The sequence below is a fragment of the Cervus elaphus genome, chromosome 1 (genome assembly GCF_910594005.1).
Source record: "Cervus elaphus chromosome 1, mCerEla1.1, whole genome shotgun sequence".
NCBI lineage: Eukaryota > Metazoa > Chordata > Mammalia > Artiodactyla > Cervidae > Cervus > Cervus elaphus.
In genome coordinates, this window is record NC_057815.1 from 70,840,683 (window position 1) to 70,862,135 (window position 21,453).

The following is a 21,453-nucleotide window of genomic DNA, read 5'->3' on the forward strand; positions in this document are numbered from 1 at the left end:
ACTGTATATTGGTATATTTTAAGAAGCATGGCTGGCCTTTGGTGTACTGAAATAGACACAGTGCTTCAAGTTGTTCAGTGAATGTAAAGTGCTGACCAAGCTTCTATGGCAGAAATAAGGAAGCATCTGTCCTTGACCTCAAGGGGCTGAATTTAATGGTAGAGATATAGCTTGCTTGCAAAAATCATACTGCAAATAAAAATTATCATTTTTAGTTAAGGCGCCTAGGTGCTGTTAAAATTCAAAATAAAGAGGTAACACTTTTAAGGGAAGAATAAAGGGAGATTGTGTGAGTGTGTGGATGCCTTTGAATGGCTTATGAGGTAGGTTAAACTCCTCATTATCCTCTAAAGTCATAAATGGAGTCAGAAAAATCTCTATGTATTTCAGGCAATGAATGTTAAATGGGGTCACCATTGTTCCCCGAGATCAAGGGTCCTTTTTTAAAGTGATTCACAAGACATAGATTATTTTACATATGTACCTTACAGTTGGGAATGGCTTAAACACTCTTACCTCATCCTACAATTCTCTAGCAGCCATGAGCTGTATTTATTCAACAGTGCCGAGTTCTGTCTTAATCGTATGTTGCCCATGGTGCTCTTAAAAGCAGAAGGAGGAAGTGAGGAGAATTAAGCCTGCTTCAGTCACATATATTTGCAAGTTGTCATTCTATCATCCCTGAATGTCTTTCCCATAAGTACTTCGCTGAAGAAAGTACTTTATATATTGTTTAACTAGAGATAATAGGCTGTCTTCATAGTGTATTTCTAATCCTTAAATGAGAATCCTTAAATATGAAGGCTGAGATATCATGCATTTGGAAGAAAGCAGTTATCTGAAAGCGACTTAAATTCATTTCCTTGGAATTGTCTGATTTTTAAATCTTAGTATAATTACTGTTTCTCTTTTGTAGAGAAATATTATTATTATAACCTGTGTATAGAACTATCATAAATTTCAGTCTATTTTAATATATTGGAGAACTAGTTTAAGTTTTGTTGAAAATGAATTTAATATAAAACTAACTCCTTACATTAGGAGTTACTTTAGAACTTACCCCAAAGAACTTACATCATAAACTGTTTATGTATTTCTTTCATCAGTTTAATCTTTGAATTTCCTTGTTATTTCTTTCAAAAACAGGACAAAGGGGTTGGGTTATTGAAGAGAATTTATACACAATGTCTCCTGCCCATGTATATAAAAATAATGCTGCCTGAGTTTACAACCTCCTTGCATTTATTGGCAGCTTCACAACGGCAGAAACTTAAAGGAGGTTAAGTAAAGTAAGGCTGAGAAAAACTAGAAAAATTTGAAATAAAGGCCTTTGAGACTTCTCTTAGCAACAGAATGACCAAATTTAACTATGAAAATCATAGTATATTACAATCTTGGAATTCAAATTGCCCAGAGTCTGGAAGTTAATCCAGATCCAGTGTTGGAGTTATCACCTGCTTTGGGATCTTTTAAAAATAATATGCCATACTCTTCCATAGTACTATCCATGACCATTATGATTAGTCCAACTTATCTGTTTTAATTTTGGGGAGATTTCTTATAGTTTAGAGAAGTGAAACCACATTCCTAACCCCAGAATGCACACTTGTGGCTGTGAAGTAGCCATGGGTACAAGGTAGAGCCAGACTGACCAAATATTATTTGGGATAAGTGTGAAGATGTGTGTGTATGTGAATGTCTGTTTAGAGGTACACACAAGCTACTTAAGCCCTTTAAATACCCCAATCTATCTAGAATCTCTTTAGGAGCTCCTGAATATTCTTAGAATTGCCCTAAGACCCCTGTACCAACTGGCATATGAATACACACCATATGCTAGACCTGTTAGGGTTTTCAGAAGATGACATTCCCTTTTGTAATGACAGTCCCATCTAAACCTGCTCATTCACATAAGAGTATGTCCCCAGAAATACCTGCCAAGACTAAAGATACTATATTCAGAGGTTCAGTGGCATACCCTGAACTGTGTGTGTGACCTATACCAATTCCAAGGCCACCTCTTTGACCACTGCCATCTCTAACTGCAAAAGGCCTGCAATCTAGTCAGTTAGATAAAGTAACCTTCACTGACAATGTGTGTTTGAATTTAAAAATATATATGTGGCTATAGTTTCCACTGGAAGAGACAAAGCAGTCAGTCGGCTCTTGTATTTTGAATTTGTTTGCATTTCTTTGCTGTTCATTTCTCCCATTGCAAAAAGCAGTACCTATTCATCCCTCAGTCCATTTTCCTTTTTAAGGAGTAGAAAAGAAAATTCCAGAACACCTCTTTGTTTTTGTGTGTGCCATTCTGGAAGAAATGGACACACACCTATCAAGGACCAGTGATGGCTTGAAAACAAGGAAATATTGCAAGGGACATATTCCCCTTTTCTTTGTATTTGCACTGGGCATGACATTTATATATATCATGAGTGATTTGAAATCATTCTTTCTAATAATGTCAGTCTGTCAATTTAAAATATATTCTTCATTCTATAGTGACAAGATTAGAACATTTATATTCAGACAGCTTTTAAAAGAAAATTAGAAGGCAATGAAACTCCTTTGAGGTTTTTCGCATTAGACTTATACTGAATTAAATGAATTATTCTTAAATTTCTTAACTATTTTCAGCTTTGGTATAATTAAAGTGCTCAGCATTGATGTTGTATAGGTTGGCAGTTGTTAATAACTTCCATTTCATAGAACAAGTGATCTTGCTGTAGATATTTGTCATATTCTTCCTAGGATCATCCAAATTCTACTCTTTCTCTACCATAAATAAAAAATATATGTATATTTATTTTAAAGCACTTTTTTGTTGTCTTTTAGACATTATTTGAATGTTGGTATTTCTATTCAGTAAGTAAATTACAATAGTGCTGTGGAATTAGAGAATGTGAGATAGAATCCTAAGGTTTTGCAAGCATTTCTTGAATTAAGATAAAGATTTAGCTGAAACCCAGGAAACTTACTTTCAAATATTAAAGTAGGTTCATGAGAATGATATGCAGAGAAGACACACGGCAGTGTTTTTTGTTAATTTTATTTTTTCTAACTAGGGCCTTGGCCTCAAAATTCTAGGTGAAATTATTGGCTTTGCTGAGCTCATCTATGCTTTAAGATATAAAATAACAGTAAACCAAATGGCCTTTTAGGCTTCTTTCTTCTTGGCCTATATCTAATTTTGAACCCTAAAATCACAACCTCTCAAGACCCTATTAAACACCAGGAAATCAGAAAGAAATGAAAATATGTCCCTAAGTTGTAAGTCTTAAACTATCCTCCAAAAGGTTACCTGCATAAGCCCTGTACTGTTTTTGCTTCACCTTCACAAATCCTGACACATGGAAGACAAATTAAGTGAAAAGGCAAGGCCAGCAGACACTGTACATGCCAGAGTTTATGATCCCTTTTGTCAACGTATTCGTTGGCTTCACTCTTAAGAACCCTGGAGCAAACGTGTGCATTTGCTAGAACATTACCAGGGACTCTTCACCTTGGGAGTGGAGTATAGGGAGGGAGAGTTTTTGTTGCTGCCCTGGAGGCCATCAGTAGTTTCTTCTTGCATGTCTGAAAGGCAGTGTGCTATGGTAAGAGGAACATAGCTCAGGGATCTCATGGACTTGAGTTCAGTTCATAGGTTTGGCCATTACTTGGCTTTCCTGGTGGCTCAGACAGTGAAGAATCCGCCTGCAATGCTGAAGACCTGGGTTTGATCCCTGGGTTGGGAAGATCCCCTGGAGGAGGACATGGCGACACACTCCAGTATTCTTGCCTGGAGAATCCCCATAGACAGAGGAGCCTGGCGGCTACAGTCTATGGAGTAGAGTTGGACACAACTAAGTAACTAAGCTTAGCACAGCACAGGGATGAATGTCCTTTAGTTAGTTAAGTTTAATGTTCTCAGTCTCAAATATGCATAATCAAAACTTTAGGATTATTATGAGAATTAAATATATCAAATATCGCCTAGGAATGCAAGGTTGGCCCAGCACTAAAAACCAATTATAATTTGCCACACTAACAGACTTGAGAGGAAAACTACATGATATATCAATAAATGCAGAAAAGACATTCAATATCTATCATGATAAAAATATCAGTGACCTAGGATTAGAAAGAAGTGTCCTCCATGTGATAAATGCATTTATAAAAATTCATATCTAACACCATACTTAATCATGAGATTTTCCCCTCAGATCACTTTTCTCCTAAGATCAGGAACTAGGCAAGATTTTCCACTTTTACTTCTGCTTCTCAATGTTTGATTGGAAGTTCTAGAAACTCTAGAAACACATAAGGAAGCTCAGTCTCTCTAGTCATTAAGGAAATGTAGTCTCTCATTATTGTTAGAAGATCTAACAGCAGCAACAACAATCCTGTTGATAAGTGTATGGTACATCAGGAACTCATACACTGGTGGTAGAACAGCCACTTTTGAAAAAAGTTGACAGTTCCTGTAAAAGTTAAATGTGCGCTTACCGTATGACTCAGCAAGCCTGCTGCTGTTGTCACTTCAGTCATGTCCGACTCTGTGCGACCCCATAGGTGGCAGCCCACCAGGCTCCCCCGTCCCTGGGATTCTCCAGGCAAGAACACTGGAATAGGTTGCCATTCCCTTCTGCAATGCATGAAAGTGAAAAGTGAAAGTGAAGTCGCTCAGTCGTGTCCGACTCTTAGCGACCCCATGGACTGCAGCCTACCAGACTCCTCCATCCATGGGGTTTTCCAGGCGAGAGTACTGGAGTGGGTTGCCATTGCCTTCTCCTCAGCAAGCCTACTCCCATGCATTTATGAGAATTTAAAGCATCTATGTAAATGTTTATAGTAGCATTATTCATAAGCACAACAACTAGACACAACCCAAATGTACTTAAATGAGTGAGTGGATAATCTAATTCTGTTACCTTAAGGAATCCACTGGTGGTTCAGTGGTTAAGATTCCACGCTTCCAATGCAGGGAGTGTGGATTTGATATTTGTTCAGGGAACTAAGATCCTGCATGTTATGTAGCATGGCCAAAAAATAATGTGTTACCTCCATACAATGGAGTTATGACTTGGTAATAGAAATGAATTCAAATGAATAGGTTATTGATACTTAACAAAAACACAGATGGTTCTCAAGTGCATTTTGCCAAATGAAAGAACCTAATCTTAAAATTTATACAGTGTACAATGTACAGTCCTGTTTACGTGGTACTCTGGAAAAGGCAAAAAAGTAGGTGAAAAGAACAAATCACTAATTGTCAGGAATTAAGGGTGAAGGAAGAGCCTGAACACAAATGGGAAGACTTGGAAATTTTTTGAGGTGTTGTAATTTTTCCAACTGTGCTTTTGGAGTGGTTATAAGACTATATGTTTGTGTCAAAATCAAATAACTGTACAACAAAAAAGTTAATTTTCTTTTATGTAAATTAAAAAAGGGGAAAAATCCAAGCATATGTGTTATCTCTCAAAACACATATGGTTTTTATAATGAGAATAACAGTGCTTGGCAAAAATAATCTTAGGTTTTATTGAACTCAAAACTTTGAAAAAATAATATAGTCTTCCTCATGCAGGTAAACCATGGTTTTAAAAATATAATTTCAAAAATCAAAGCTAAAATGCTATTAAACTAAACTAAAACTCAAATTCTGACCTTCTATAAAATAAATATCCCCTAGAAGAGTAGTTGATAAATAATAGGTGGTAATTAGTAGTAATACAAACATAATTAAACAGCAATATTAATAATAGCAATAATATGTGAAATCCTTATTATTTGTTATTTGTTTTTAAAAATAGACTTTATTTTTAAATACCACAGGAATAGCTAAAATTTCTCATCCTGAACTGGTTGAAAAAATACCGAAGTAAATATTACTTTTTCTTTTGTTTTCCTAGCATTAGTAAACTAATTTTTCCCATTCTTAATTAAACTTTTGAAATAAGCTTTCAATGATAAAATATCAAACTATATTCAAAATCAGATGCATAAATTGCCAACCTTTGGCACAGTATGAACAAAACCATAAGTAAGAACAACGGCAGCAGGTGGCAAGAAGTGGGAAGATCTGTGGTTACAAATGTTCATGGTAGGATAAAAATATAGAACAGCTTGTGTCCCAGTGCAGTACTGGTTAGACTAATCATGCCTGTGTTTGGGTTCATATTCTACACATCAACAAATTTCTTCTAGTTATTGGTTTTACCAGTAACAATGTGTGGTTGGAAGAGGTTAGATTTTTAGATTTTCAAAATGTTGTCATAGACCCGTGTGATACAGTGGGAGTCTTCAGAACCCCCCTACTTCAGGACAGAGTGTAATACAAGTGTCCTTGCAGTGTCCAAATACTTTGGTCAAATGACTTTTTTGAGCTCTTTGGAGTGAAACAGCCTGTGCTGGTCTTGGCATTCGTATAAATAGTATAACTTTGCAGCTTGTCAGAGGTACTCTAAGTCTTTAAGTGTTTTTTCCTTATCCAAACCCAAGATTTAGTTTCATTTGGTGCTACCTTCCATGGGGCAGGTAAGGGTTGATCAGGAATTTCATTTTACCCTTCTACATACACATGCACAGACACATACACACACACAACTACATTAAGTATAATGCAAGGAGCACCCCTGTGGTTTTCATAATAATAACTCCAAGGTATTTAAAGGTTTCATTTTCATCCCTTTCTCACAGCATTGAGAATCCAGTGAGTTTGATTAGGCATTTGAAGTCTATCAGTCATCATGGTAGTGCTGGAAAAAAAAACAATAAACATTTTTGTCAAACCTGATAGCCCTGGGCTGCATTTCCATTAGAATATGAACTTGATGATGAATGAATGATACAGAAATCTGCTGGTTTTTAGCTAACTTCTGTCAAAAAACAGCTCAGAAGACAAAATCCTGAAAATATCTTTTCCCTTTCCATTGAAGAGTTCAAACAGGTGTTTTGGGTCACAGGTGGTCTTATAGGATGTGTGAAGGGGCATGGATTTTGGGCACACACAGTGAGATGAACTATCAACTGTTCCAGTTCCTGCAATGATCCTACGTGGTGGTTCCACCAAGATCATTACCAGTCTTTTCCCTAAGAAGTCCACTGCCCCCACCTGCATGAAACACGCTTGTGGTACATTAATTGAACAGTAAAATTCAAGGTTTCAAAGGTTACCTGGAGGCTATTTCAAAAGGATATCTGCAACTATTCAAGGTTATTTTTGATACATGTCCTGTCCTAAATTATCTCCTATTAGTGCATCCAAGATTTTCAAACACAAAAGGATTAGATAGAAAATGGAAAAAAAGAATATTTATGAGCCTTGTTAGACATTGTAATTAGGCAGTTCAGGAGGAAGCTTTGGGCCCATTTGGGGTTCTTCATTAGAACCATTGTTAGTTTGCATGAAATTCCGTAATTTCTTAATATGTTGGTAGAAGGTTTGCTTCTGCTATTGGATTTTAATCTTTGAGAGTGTGTAGGGAATCTACTTGGAGAAGGTAATGGCAACCCACTCCAGTACTCTTGCCAGAGGAGCCTGGTGGGCTGCAGTCCATGGGGTCGCACGGAATCGGACACGACTGAGCGACTTCACTTGCACTTTTCACTTGCATGCGTTGGAGAAGGAAATGGCAACCCACTCCAGTGTTCTTGCCTGGAGAATCCCAGGGATGGGGGAGCCTGGTGGGCTGCCATCTATGGGGTCGCACAGAGTCAGACACAACTGAAGCGACTTAGCAGCAGCAGCAGGGAATCTACTAATTTTCAGTTTCTTTCTTGGGCATTGGTTCATGAATCCTTGTTCAAACAGTTGTTGCCTTTTGAACATAGTGATCTCTTTCCTTCAAGGATTTAGGTAGGAATTCTGTCAAATATACTGCAATTTCTTTTACCCAGATGCAGTCCTTGACACTAATTACCAAAACTTAAGGCAGAAGATTAGTTTCTTTATAGTGCTCTGTGTCTCTGTGACACATGAAATATTAATTTTTTGGAAAATGAGCTACTCATTATTTTATTGCTATAAAAGCTCCAGAAGTTTCTTTTTAAAAAAATCTGCATACTACATATTTATGGTTCTGATTTTAAATCTTATTACATCTTATATATACATGACATCATTTATTCATTTATAATAATAGCAAATACATATAGGATAAACTAAGTGCCAGGCATTATTCTCACACTTTAATCATTTAGTATTCACACTTGTCTGTAAATTAATTATCATTGGTGGCTCAGATGGTAAAGATTCTTCCTGCAATTCAGGAGACCCGGTTTCAATCCCTGGGTTGGGAAGATCCCCTGGAGAAGAAAGTGGCAACCCACTCTAGTATTCTTGCCTGGAGAATTTCCATGGACAGAGGAGCCTGGTGGGCTACATTATGTGGATTTGCAAAGAGTTGGACATGACTGAGCAACTAAAACAGACACACACTTTCTAATTTTGAAGTTGAGTAAACTGAAGCAGAGAGATTGAAAGGTTTATTGAAGATCAATAATTCATATTTTGCCAATAATTCATATTTGCTCATTCTTGTGCATGAGCAAAACCATCCCTCTTATCCATCCACTCTTACTTTTTCTTTCTCTATAAACCAAATGTGTGCAAAGTGCTAAGATCTCAAATCTGAATGAGACTTGGTTTCTTCCTTGAGGTAGCTCATGGTGTCACAGAAAAATATGCACCTATACTAGAAGTGCCTTGGGAGTGCTACAGATGCTTAGGGAACATGGTAGCAAATACTGCATAAAGGCGTTATGAAAGCTTTTCCAATTTGATAGCATCTGAGCCTCACTCTGAAAGATAGAAGTTTTCAGGACAAAAGAAGTAACATGAAGAAAATGTGGCTGATTGACCAGGTTATTGAAGGAATAAGGAGACGTTGACTGTGAGATTATGAACTTAACTACAGTGGGAAATTATAGGAAGAGCTGTTACAGATTTATCCTTTACTAATTTCTGTTTTTTTCCAGTGTATTCTAAAGAAAGCACTTTGCAAATAGCCCTTTTCCTAAATAGGAGGCATCTCTGTGACTCTCCGGTTTCATTTCTGCCAAGATCGATTTGAGTCTTAAAAAGGAAGCAAGAACGTTAATGGTATTTGAGGGAGAGGGGATTTGCAAATCACTGTATGGGTCGCTGTTTTCGTAATGATAAATGTTCATATCTTCTTTTTGGCATTACCAAATTAATATTTAAAGAAAAATCTCACTTGTACTTCAAAACAGCAACAACAACAGCAACACTAAGTTGATAGGTTGTCTGAACCTTCAAGTTTCAGAACACTGTACCGTGAATGAAGAGTAAATCCCTTTTGAAGTCCCCTTGAGATTTATTTATTTATTTATTTTTAATTGGGGGAAAATTGCTTTACAATATTGTGTTGGTTTCTGCCATACATCGACATCAATCTGACATAGGTATACGTATTCCCCTCCCTCGTGATTTCAGTCTTTATGCGTGTAGGGTCTTTTACTTATTTATTCACTGCCATATCCCCATGGCATCTGGTCCTATCACTTCATGGCAAATAGATGGGAAACAGTGGAAATAGTGGCTGACTTTTATTTTTTTGGGCTCCAAAATCACTGCAGATGATGATTGCAGCCATGAAGTTAAAAGACGCTTACTCCTTGGAAGGAAAGTTATGACCAACCTAGACAGCACATTAAAAAGCACAGACATTACTTTGTCAACAAAGGTCCATCTAGTCAAGGCTATGGTTTTTCCAGTGGTCATGTATGGTTGTGAGAGTTGGACTATAAAGCAAGCTGAGGCAGAAGCTGATGCTTTTGAACTGTGGTGTTGGAGAAGACTCTTGAGGGTCCCTAGGACTGCAAGGAGATCCAGCCAGTCCATCCTAAAGGAGATCAGTCCTGGATGTTCATTGGAAGGACTGATGTTGAAGCTGAAACTCCAATATTTTGGCCACCTGATATGAAGAGCTGACTCATTTTAAAGGACCCAGATGTTGGGAAAGATTGAAGGCAGGAGGAGAAGGGGACGACAGAGGATGAGATGATTGGATGGCATCACCGACTCAATGGACATGGGTTTGGGTGGACTCCGGGAGTTAGTGATGGACAGGGAGGCCTGGCGTGCTGCGGTTCATGGGGTTGCAAAGAGTCGGACATGACTGAGTGACTGAACTGAACTGATATCCCCATTGTCTGGAAAAAATATGTAGCATCTATAACAATAAACACATAAAATGAATATATTAATTAGTAAAATACCTAATAGAACTTAATCTTGATCTTTCATTTGTAAGTATTCATTTGCATATCATTTGTGCAAACCCAATACCACACACTACAGCTATGATTGTGAACAAGACGAACGTGGCCCTTGCCCTCATGGAACTTCCCTTATAGCTAAAGAGACTATATTTTAAATAATATCCTAATAAATAAATGCATGCAAACATGGTAAGTTCTACTAAAGCAAAGTATATGTTTATAATAGGACATATAGCAAGGAAAAGAACCTATTTTGGGTGGACTGTGTGACTTGGAAATCAGAGCAGTACAGAAAGATAAGGGCTTTCCTGGTGGCACAGTGTTAGAGAACCCACCTGCTAAGGCAGAATATGCGGATTCGATCCCTCTGTCGGGAAGGTTGCCTGCAGAAGGAAATGGCAACCCACTCGTATATTCATGCCAGACATAACTTAGTGACTGAACAATAACAGCACCTTCATGTACTTACCCTTATTTAAAACAAACAAACAAACAAACAAACAGACAAACAAGAAGACTTTAAATTTTATTCTCTAGTGTTAAAAAGGCATATGTTGTTTTCTCCCCCCAAAGATTTATGCTCGGTGCTCCTCTGAAGTTACACATCTGTACACATGTAGTAGATTATGTCTGTAGATTCCCCTACATTCATCCTGCACTTTTTTTTACCCTGCACTGTGTCCCAGCAAGCAGATATCTATGACTGACAGCAACTGCCAGTTCTCATGATCCCTAACTACCCTTTAGATTTGACCAGTAGGAGGCTTCAGCAGCAGATTAGAAGCTGACAAAAGAGAGGCTGGGGTATATTATTTCCTTGCCTCCCTTCATGCCTGTCTGTGGTTGGCAGTGGCTGTGTTCCTGTGTCTAAGCACATGGGATCTCACAGATTTCCTCTTCCCCACCTTTAATTGTCTCCAGGTTCATTTATCTACTTCCTCTCCTTGCTCTGTAGGCCCAAGGGTGATAATGGTTTCCGGGTACTATTAGTTGTAGCGAGCTTCCCTGACTGTTATCTTTTTCTCTTAATCCTGATCACTAAGCCTTTAAGTAGTCCTTTTAATAAACTCTTCAGTTATTCTGAGTTAACCATCTCTGGCTTCCCTAGTGGCTCAGTGGGAAAGAATCCCCTCGCCAGTGCAGGAGATGCAGTTTCGATCCCTGGGTTGGGAAGATATCCTGGAAAAGGACATAGCAACCCATTCCAGTATTCTTGCCTCGGAAATCCCATGGACAGAGGAGCCTGGTGGGCTACAGTCCCTAGAGTCATAAAAGAGTTGGACAAGACTTAGTGACTAAAAAACAATGACTGTCTCTACCCTGCTAGGACAGTATGAGTAGACATGCTTTTTCTTCTTCAAGAGAGACAAAAACTGAAAAGTGAGTGAAGAGCAAATTATTATAAAATGAATTTTTAAGTAAACAGAGAAGTTGCTTGTTAGAGTCCAAAGAACAGAGACCTTGAAATCAGGCAGACCTGGTTTGTTTCAGGCTCCAACACTTCCTGCCTGTGGGACCTGAGACAAGTTACTTAATGCCTTTTGTGTCTCAGGATTCTCACATGTAAAGTGGGGATGACAAGTCCTAACAGGACTGTTATGAGAAGTATTGATAACACAGGGTACACCTAGCATTTTGTAGGCACTCAATAAATAGAGCTTTTATCACATAGAAACAACTTCTGCCGAAAAGGACACACTCAAGCCACATGTTCTTCTGAGGGAGAGAAAATTATTATGATTTCACAAGTCAGAAAAATAAGAAAATTATGTGCCCATTTTTGCTTTTTTTTTTCCCATAAAGCTTATTATCTAGGTAAATATGCTTTGATTGTATCCACTAATATAGAAAAATGTGTTTGGAGTTTATAAAATTAAATAGCATCATAAGACACCATCTCTCCTCAGGCCATCAGTTCTAAAGTACTTCTGATAAAGGTATAAAACCTTACTAAATAGCTTAATTCATCTTGAGACTATAAAAAGAGACACATATATTTATTTTTAAATTTATTTAAAAAAATTTCCTCTAGAAAAACGAACCTCTAGATGAACCTAGAACCTATCATACAGAGTGAAGTGAGTCAGAAAGGAAAGATAAATATCGTATTCTAATGCACATATACGGAATCTAGAAAAATGGTTCTGAAGAATTCATTTACAGGGCAGCAATGGAGAAACAGACATAGAGAATAGACTTACAGACACGGTGAGAGGGGTGGAGAGGGTGAGATGTATGGAAAGAGTAAATAAAAAAATAATTTCCTCTTATGGACATAATATGAACTTCTTTAGATAACAATATTGTGTTCGTTTGCTACAAATATCCCAAAATTCTTCTAACAGTTTACTTGGCAGAAATGTCAAAGTTTGATCTATAAAATATGCATATGTTATATGTATATATTTATAAATATTTATGGATTTATTTTATATATGTAAAAATATATATATTTTTTCACATGAGTCCTTAGGATGAGTTCGTTTTTTTGAAATTTTAGAAAAGAGTTGTGGGTCTTTTGAAAAATGTGTATTTTGCACCAAAAACAACAAAGATTTTTTTACTCTTCAATTTTCTCTTTGAAGTTTTCAAAGGAACTATTTTTCCAATTAAAACTTTTTATCATCTGGAAGCTCATTGAGTTAAGTAGTGTCTCAATCAGAACTTTACTTCCTTTGATGTCAGATGTCTTATGTGAATGTATTTCTAGAAAATACCTTATTTGCAATTGGACCTTTGTGTATACCCAAGTGAAATAGTCTTTTCATGAGATCCTTTTAAATATGTGAGCATTTATTAAGTCCTCTTAGAACAGCTGGAAGTAGTACTAATTGTTGTTTTAGAAAAAGCTGTGCTAAATATAGGAAATGACACATTTCTATGCTTCTACAGGTTTAACCTTGAACTGAAGAGCTGCATATGCTTACCAAAACCGGCATGTTACTGTGGTCTCTTCTCTAGTTATCAGCTTTAAATAGGTAACTGTCAAATATTCAAGGGTACCAGGAAAAGTCATACAAGAAAAGAAATGGAACTTTAGAATATAGAAGAAAAAAGGCCTGAATGTGCTGTGGGAGTAGTTAGTGTTAATCATGCCAAGGAAAGAACAGATATTGCTGGTTATGCCAAGCAGAATGTGATGGTGTTTGATGTGGGAATTTGAAAAGAAACTGTACTTTTTAGAACATTAGGATATCACAATTTCAGCTTAGATTTTATTGGTGTCTAGCAAAGCCAATCTGTATGATAGTTTTGGAAACAATTGTTTAGGAAATGAGAAAGTTCTGCTTTAAAGGTCAATGGGGAACAAAAATGCAGAGCTTTAGGAAGGATATATGTATCATCAACATTGTTTTCTCAACTTTCTTTTTAATGTTGCTTTTAACAAATGTTTTCCACAGTTACGTGTTTATGGAGAGCCTTACACAGAATTTCTTACCTTATATGCATAATCCTTTGTAGGAAACGTACTAAATCCAAGAATTATAAATAAAATTGTAGGAGAAGGAATAGTTCAGAAAGAATCAGCTCAGATTACCTTCACAGTCAGGACTTCACTGTTACTACCTCTTGGATTAGGAGTTCCTTTTTGGTGGTTTTACGATGACTTATCCATATTTGTATATGTTTTTAATATAAAGAACTACTTTTATGCATATTAACCTCTCCTGATGGTGAGCAGCATTTTTACCAAACTGTTTAACTGAGTTAAGTCCTAGTCCAGAAAAAGAAATCAATAATTGTTTGGAATTATTAAATATTAGAAAACTGAATGAATAAAAATTAGGTTTAAGCATAATAATATTTATGTTATATAACTCAGTTACACACATTGTTAATGATGGAAATGGAAAAATAACAATTAGGTTTATAAATAATAGCTGATACTTATTTTGTGCCACTCAATTACATACATCATAGCAGATTGTGTATTATTCCTATCCATTATTTTAGGGCTTCCCAGGTGGCCCAGTGGTAAAGAATCTACCTGAAGTGTAGGAGATGTGGGTTTGATCCCTGGGTCAGGAACATTCCCTGGAAAAAGAAATGGCAACCCACTCCAGTATTCTTGGCTGGGAAATCCCGTGGACAGAGAAGCCTGGTGGGCTACAGGCCATAGGGTCACAAAAGACCAGACACGACTTAATGACTAAACAACAACAATTATTTTATAGATCAGCACAAGAACAGCAACTTGTCAGAGGATGGGTAGACATCCCAGTTACTGTGTACCAAACAGCACACATTCGTTTTTCATCAGCACATTTCAGAGTTGGCTGAGGTTGTGGATATAGAATTACATGTTCTGAAGTTTGCTCTGGCTCTGTGGTTTCTACATTCAGAGCCCTCTGCTTAAAATTTGTGTGATATTTTTACTAAGTGAAACCATGGTAACCACTCATCTAGGATTGGGGTTTGTGAAGAGCCATGTGGGGAGCATTCTGTATAGATCATGGGTTCTGGAATCCAATGACTGTCACTTTCACATTCAGTTTTCTGCCAATTGCTTGATTTATGACCTAGACTTAGTAAATTTCATTGCTTCTCACATTTTCATTTCCCATTTGAAGTACATTTAAAACTATTTTATAAATTTTGGCAAATGCAGTTATTCAAAAAAAAGGACATAAGGCAGATAAATCTGTGAAAAATAATGGGAACATAAGCATATGCAGAATTCCCCAAAGAACCATAGGGAATTTTTATCCCCTACCTGGACTGCATCTGTAACTCATTTATACCTCTTTCATTACTATACTGCAGTTGTCGTTGTTGTTTTCTTCAGTTCTATAAATATGTTACAATCTTTCTACCTCAGGGCTTTTACACATGTTATTATCTTTACCTAAAAGCACTCCCCACAGACACATACATATAAACATCAACACAAACATACATAGACACCTTTCTATGTTAGGCTCCTTTTCGTGATTTTTTTGCCTAACATTGTCACTTCTTCAGAGAAAATGTCCCTGATCACTTCATTCAGAAAGACCTTTTTATAATTCTTCATTATATAACTATGCCTGTATTTTCATAGCATTTCGGACAATTTATATATGTATAACACGAAAAAGCAAGAGAGTTCCAGAAAAACATCTATTTCTGCTTTATTGACTATGCCAAAGCCTTTGACTGTGTGGATCACAATAAACTGTGGAAAATTCTGAAAGAGATGGGAATACCAGACCACCTGACCAGCCTCTTGAGAAACCTTGCAGGTCAGGAAGCAACAGTTAGAACTGGACGTGGAACAACAGACTGGTTCCAAATAGGAAAAGGAGTACATCAAGGCTGTATATTGTCACCCTGCTTATTTAACTTATATGCAGAGTACATCATGAGAAATGCTGGGCTGGAAGAAGCACACGCTGGAATCAAGATTGCTGGGAGAAATATCAATAACCTCAGATACACAGATGACACCACCCTCATGGCAGAAAGTAAAGAGGAACTAAAAAGCCTCTTGATGAAAGTGAAAGAGGAGAGTGAAGAAGCTGGCTTAAAGCTCAACATTCAGAAAACTAAGATCATGGCATCTGGTCCCATCACTTCATGGGAAATAGATGGGCAAACAGTGGAAGCAGTGTCAGACTTCATTTTTTTGGGCTCCAAAATCACTGCAGATGGTGATTTTAGCCATGAAATTAAAAGATGCTTACTCCTTGGAAGGAAAGTTATGACCAACCTAGATAGCATATTAAAAAGCAGAGACATTACTTTGACAACAAAGGTCCGTCTAGTCGAGGCTATGGTTTTTCCAGTGGTCATGTATAGATGTGAGAGTTGAACTGTGAAAAAAGCTGAGCACCGAAGAATTGATGCATTTGAACTGTGGTGTTGGAGAAGACTTTTGAGAGTCCCTTGGACTGCAAGGAGATCCAACCAGTCTATCCTAAAGGAGATCAGTCCTGGGTGTTCATTGGAAGGACTGGTGTTGGAGCTGAAGCTCCAATACTTTGGCTGCCTCATGCAAAGAGTTGACTCATTGGAAAAGACCCTGGTGCTGGCAGGGATTGGGGGCAGGAGGAGAAGGGGACGACAGAGGATGAGATGGCTGGATGGCATCACCGACTCGATGGACATGAATTTGAGTAAACTCCGGGAGTTGGTGATGGACAGGGAGGCCTGGTGTGCTGCGATTCATGGGGTCGCAAAGAGTCAGACATGACTGAGTGAGTGAACTGAACTGATATATATTGCTTGATCAGTGTCTGACACTCTACTTGAGTGAAAGTCCCATGAGGGCAGAAATTATATGTCAACCTTATTTCACCACTGTATACCTAATATCAACATGGAGCCTGCAGAGAGCAAAAACCCAAGTAATGTCTTTTCCGTGACTAGGTGAATACAGAGATGAATCAAATGAAGGAAAATACTGATAGCATTGATGAGCATAAAGCGTAGTCTCACCCTATACTGGTTTATGAAATAACAATATCTACATGTGGTGGCCTTCCCAGGTGGTGCTAGTGATAAAGAACCTGGCTGCAAATGCAGGAGACTTAAGAGATGCTGGTTCAATCCCTGGATCAGGACGATTTCCCTGGAGGAGGAAGTGGCAACCCACTCCAGTATTCTTGCCTGGATAATCCCCATGGATAGAGGAGCCTGACAGGCTACAGTCCGTAGGGTTGCAAAGAGGCGGACAGACTGAAGTGACTTAGCATGCACGTGCACGTAGGCACCAGTGTTATTGTCATCTTTAGCTTAACAGTTTTTGAACAAACATACATTCTGGGTTCAGTAGATTAAGGTGACTAATATTATTGTAGAGTCCCCATCAAGGCCATTCTCAGAGGACCAAGGCATTTCTCTCTGTTTCTAATATCTTTACTAGCAACTATCACCATCTTCCACCTGTGTGCTACCCCCACCCCAAAGAACATTTATTCATTTACTTATATGATCTTCTATGGTAAAAGACAGTTTTCAGCCAGAGCCCAGTAATAAAAACAGATCATTTAATATTAAATGTCAGTGTTTTCTAAATGAAATAAAATATTAGACCACATTACAAAAGATTCACAGGCATAAAACCTTACTAGGACAGATTTTTCCTGTGCAGTTTCTTGGATGTAGTATTGAAAACTCTAGTCGGTCCTTAACTAAGGGAGACTGTATGATATTTGAGTAGGATTTCAATATGAGTTTTGTAGGCCTTCGGGAATCCCTCTTCAAAAGGGTATTTTCTTTTCTTACCATTATGGAGTCCCAGAAAGCTAAGTGAAAGAAAGTGAAAGTGTTAGTTGCCAGAGACTGGGTCAATTTATAATTCTTTCTTGCATCCCTTTCTAGTTCATGTTTTATTTGCACCCTGATAATTATTTGAAATGAATAAATACATTTTTTTAATAAAACAGGAAGATAAAATCCTTACTACTAGGTTTATCTGCATTTCATCTATTCAATCATGTCTTATTTCTGTAGAACTGCTTTCAAAAATTGTCACTTTTCCCCCAAGATTCTCATTTTTCTCAAAGGGCAGTGCACATTGGTGCCTCTGCTTGTCTTTATTTGAATTCATGCATTTAAAAAGTTCTTAGAAATCTGGAGTTAATTCATGAGCTGATTATAAAATAGCTAAAAAGTATTGACCAAAACAAGGTAGGTGGAGTTTAGTTAACTTGTTTGTCTTACAATAAATGTGATAATTACTGTCATGCGGGAGAAGACTCTTGAGAGTCCCTTGGACAGCAAGGAGATCAAACCAGTCAATCCCAAAGGAAATCAACCCTGAATATTCATTGGAAGGACTGATGCTGAGGCTGAAACTCCAATATTTTGGCTACCTGATGCAAAGAGCTGACTCATTGGAAAAGACCCTGATGCTGGGGAAAATTGAGGGCAAGAGGAGAAGGGGGCAACAGAGGATAAGATGGTTGAAAGGCATCACTGACTCAATGGACATGAGTTTGAGCAAACTCAGGGAGATAATGAAGGATGGAGAAGGCTGGTGTGCAGCATTTCATGGGGTTGCAAAGAGTCAGACATGACTTAGCGACTGAACAATTTATCTATGTATCTATCTATCTATATATGTATACACACATGCACTAAGTACCTATAAAATAACAAGAAAAAGCCTAACAGCACACTAGAAAAACCTTAAAATAGCTTTGTCATTGAAGAGTTATAATTGGCTGTGAAATATATGAAAACATGTTGATCTGTTACACAAAGAATAAAACAATTTTTTAGTTTTCTATTTGTTGGCTTTTTATTTTATTCAGAATTAAAACAATGGATACTGTCTAGAGTTGGCCAGGAAATTTCATAAGGAAATGGATTCCATCTTGTACTATTTGTGGAAGTGTGAAAACATAAAGCTTTCAGGGAGATCAGTTTGGCATTATTTATCCAAATGGTAAATATTCATGTTCTTCAAACCAGCAATTGTACATCTAAGTGTTTCCTCTTAGAGAAATACTCAATATGTGCAAAAGAAGGCATATGCCAGGATACTCACAGCAGTATCCCAGGGCTGAGGAATGCCCTGGGATTAACGGGAGGAAGTGAGGAATGAAGGGGACAGGGGTGTGCAGGGGCATGGGGTCATTCACTGCGGGGAGCATACAGTTACAGGGACATCCAGTTATGGAGGCAGAGTCCTATCTAGGGACATTGTTTCTTCTGGCATATCAGTCCTCTGTGAGGGGAGGGGCTGTGACATGGAGCGCAGGAATATTGTCCCTTGATCCCTGCCTATTGACCAATTTTTGTACTAAACAATGTATGCTACCTCTTTCCAACCTCTTGATCACCCATTAGTGTGCTATGCATGTGTTGAAAGGAGGATAAGGTATAAAAAGAAGGGCTCCAGTTAATAATACTAATTTGAATGTCAGTTCATTAGGTTTTATTTCCCTGCTTTAAAACCAAAACAGATTTATCCAAAGACAATCCAAATTGTTGTCCTCATAACTCCCCAAATGAACTTAAACCTCAGTTCCTTTTTTGCAGGCCCTTTAACAAATAGTGAAAGCTCAAAACTGGAAGAGGAGCTGTTTATTTCTCATAACTGTTTGACAAAAATCTCAAAACACTTCCCCTGAAAATATAGAAACAAAACTAATTCACTTAGTTAGTTCTAATCCCCAGGTGGTACTTTTCAATAGTATTTTCCTGAAACAGCCATCATGAGAATTAAAATTATTTGTTGATTTCTGCTGATAATTTCTTATTATTAAAACTTGCCATTTTGAATTTGTAGGTATGAATATAAGCAAGAGTGAGATAGCAAAAGAAACTTCATTAAAACCGTCTCGGAGATCCTTGCCTTGCCTGGCCCAGAGCTATGCTTACTCAAAGAGCCTGAGCCAGTCTACCTCGCTCTTCCAGTCAATTGAGAGTGAATCTCAGGACCCCACTTCTGTAACCTCAATCTCTGCTGACAAAGCGGAGCAAGGTGAGCTCTACTTTCTTATTTAACTTATAAAGAGTAGTGTTTTCCAACCCTCTCTCTCTCTCTCCCTCCCTCTTGCCCTCTCTTCCTTTCTTCCACTTAGTATTTATAGTCTTTAGAAAGGAGACTGGCATAGGAAGGAGAACAGTTGCCCCTGCCAATCAGACAAAAGGCCATTCTTTGGCCAGATTGTGTGTTCATCCCTTTACGTCCCTAAAAGTAGTCAATGCCATGCAGATATGGACCTACTTTCTGTTGACGGGAGCCAGACCAGCCACCCAAATCACTGGCTCGTTAGCATTACTAAGTGTGAATTTGTTACCAGTAATTAAATATGCCAGCAATAATAAACTTGGTTTCCTTAAAACAAAAGACCCAAAACTTTAAATAATACTGACTGTAAAACAGTAAAGATTTGATTGCATGAAGATGTGATTGGACAAGTGTTGGCAGCCAAAACTACACACAACTGCCTGTTTGAGATGCCGTTTTGTCTTTAGACAACTCCTTTTCAAAAGAGTTAGGAGTCAAAATACAACCAGACCCATCAGTGGATGGATGGGCTTTTTTTCCCCCATCCATCTCTAAAAGTTTTTATGTTATGAAAACTCATTTCCTTATGATTCCTGAAGCTTGCTTCCTCCTCTAGGTAAATGGAAAATTCTGATATTCTCTTTTCAATAGTATTGGGAAAGTATTGCCTATTTTAAATAGTCAGCTTACATCCATAACCAACAAGGAAAGTGGCTAATTGTTCAAGAGAATCAAAGTGCTAAAATGTAAGATAGATGTCTTTCTTATTTCAACTCATTAACTTAAAAACATTTCTTCATGTTTGGCAGTCATTTGTCCCCACGGTCATTTTTGGATTAGTCACCATGGTCATTTTTCTGATCATTGTTATGTGTTTAGTCCCCCAAACTACAAAGTCTTTTTGCTGTTGTTCCAGTTAACACTGAGGAAGAGGGAAAAGATTCTGTGCTCAAATGTTCTTTCACCGACCTCAGTGATTTTTGCTTGGGTGAGTTGATTTTTGATATTTTCTTCCTCCTTTCCCCCGCTCCAAAAGTAAACTGTCTTCAAATTTAAAACATTATTTTTTAAAGAAAAAATTTCATGTTTAGTCTTTAACATTCGATGGATGAGAATAAAAGGTTAAAGTATTGTTAAGGTGTATCATGTACAGCTTGAAAATCAAACAAAGAAAATTTTAAATGAACAAGAATCCTATAACTGAAAAAGGAAAAAATTCTGCTGTTAGTCTTCTGGAAATTTCCTTCATTTCTCTATGAATAAATATATTTATACTACTATGTATAGATTTATCATATTTCAATATTATCTGTTGATATCTTGTGCTAGATGAAGGTTTAGTCCTTTTGTGTATGTAGCCTTTCATTCTTTTCAGTTACATTGCCATTTAAAATTTTAAATCTCTTCAGATTAAATTTGTAACTTTAAATAGTATATTTTTTTTAATTAAAAAAATTGCAATGTCACTTCTTTTCCTATAATTCCAAGTTATGGCCTCTATGCTACTCTTGAATACTCTTAGAGTCAAGGTCAAATAAACTCTCCTTTCCCACCCTCTATCAAATACTCAAAGTCATGTCACATTATGTTTATTTTGTTGCTTATATCATATCACAAACTTTTGTTAGTTTTATTTTACTAGATAATCTAAATTTTTTCTCAGGAAAAGAAAAATATTCCTTTTTCTAAATACTTCCATTATATTTCAGCTTCTTGTTTTTATATCCTTTATCTCATTCTTCCTTAAGAAATTCTTAAGTGGTGTCATCTGAGATGACTTCTGT

The 21,453-nt window shown here is 37.2% G+C and overlaps 1 protein-coding gene across 3 annotated transcripts in view; it reads left to right on the forward strand.

Annotated features, from left to right (window-relative positions):
* The window catches only part of ANO3 (anoctamin 3), a 429,104-nt gene that overhangs the window by 200,496 nt on the left and 207,155 nt on the right, over positions 1-21,453 (forward strand). For 2 of the 3 annotated variants that reach the window (XM_043908234.1, XM_043908242.1), the window contains exons 2-3: positions 19,445-19,639; positions 20,586-20,657. The exons of the other annotated variant lie outside the window; for it this stretch is intronic. In XM_043908234.1, coding sequence (XP_043764169.1) covers positions 19,445-19,639; positions 20,586-20,657 — 267 coding nt within the window. The remainder of the gene's footprint in view (positions 1-19,444; positions 19,640-20,585; positions 20,658-21,453) is intronic. 3 annotated transcript variants of the gene reach the window in all.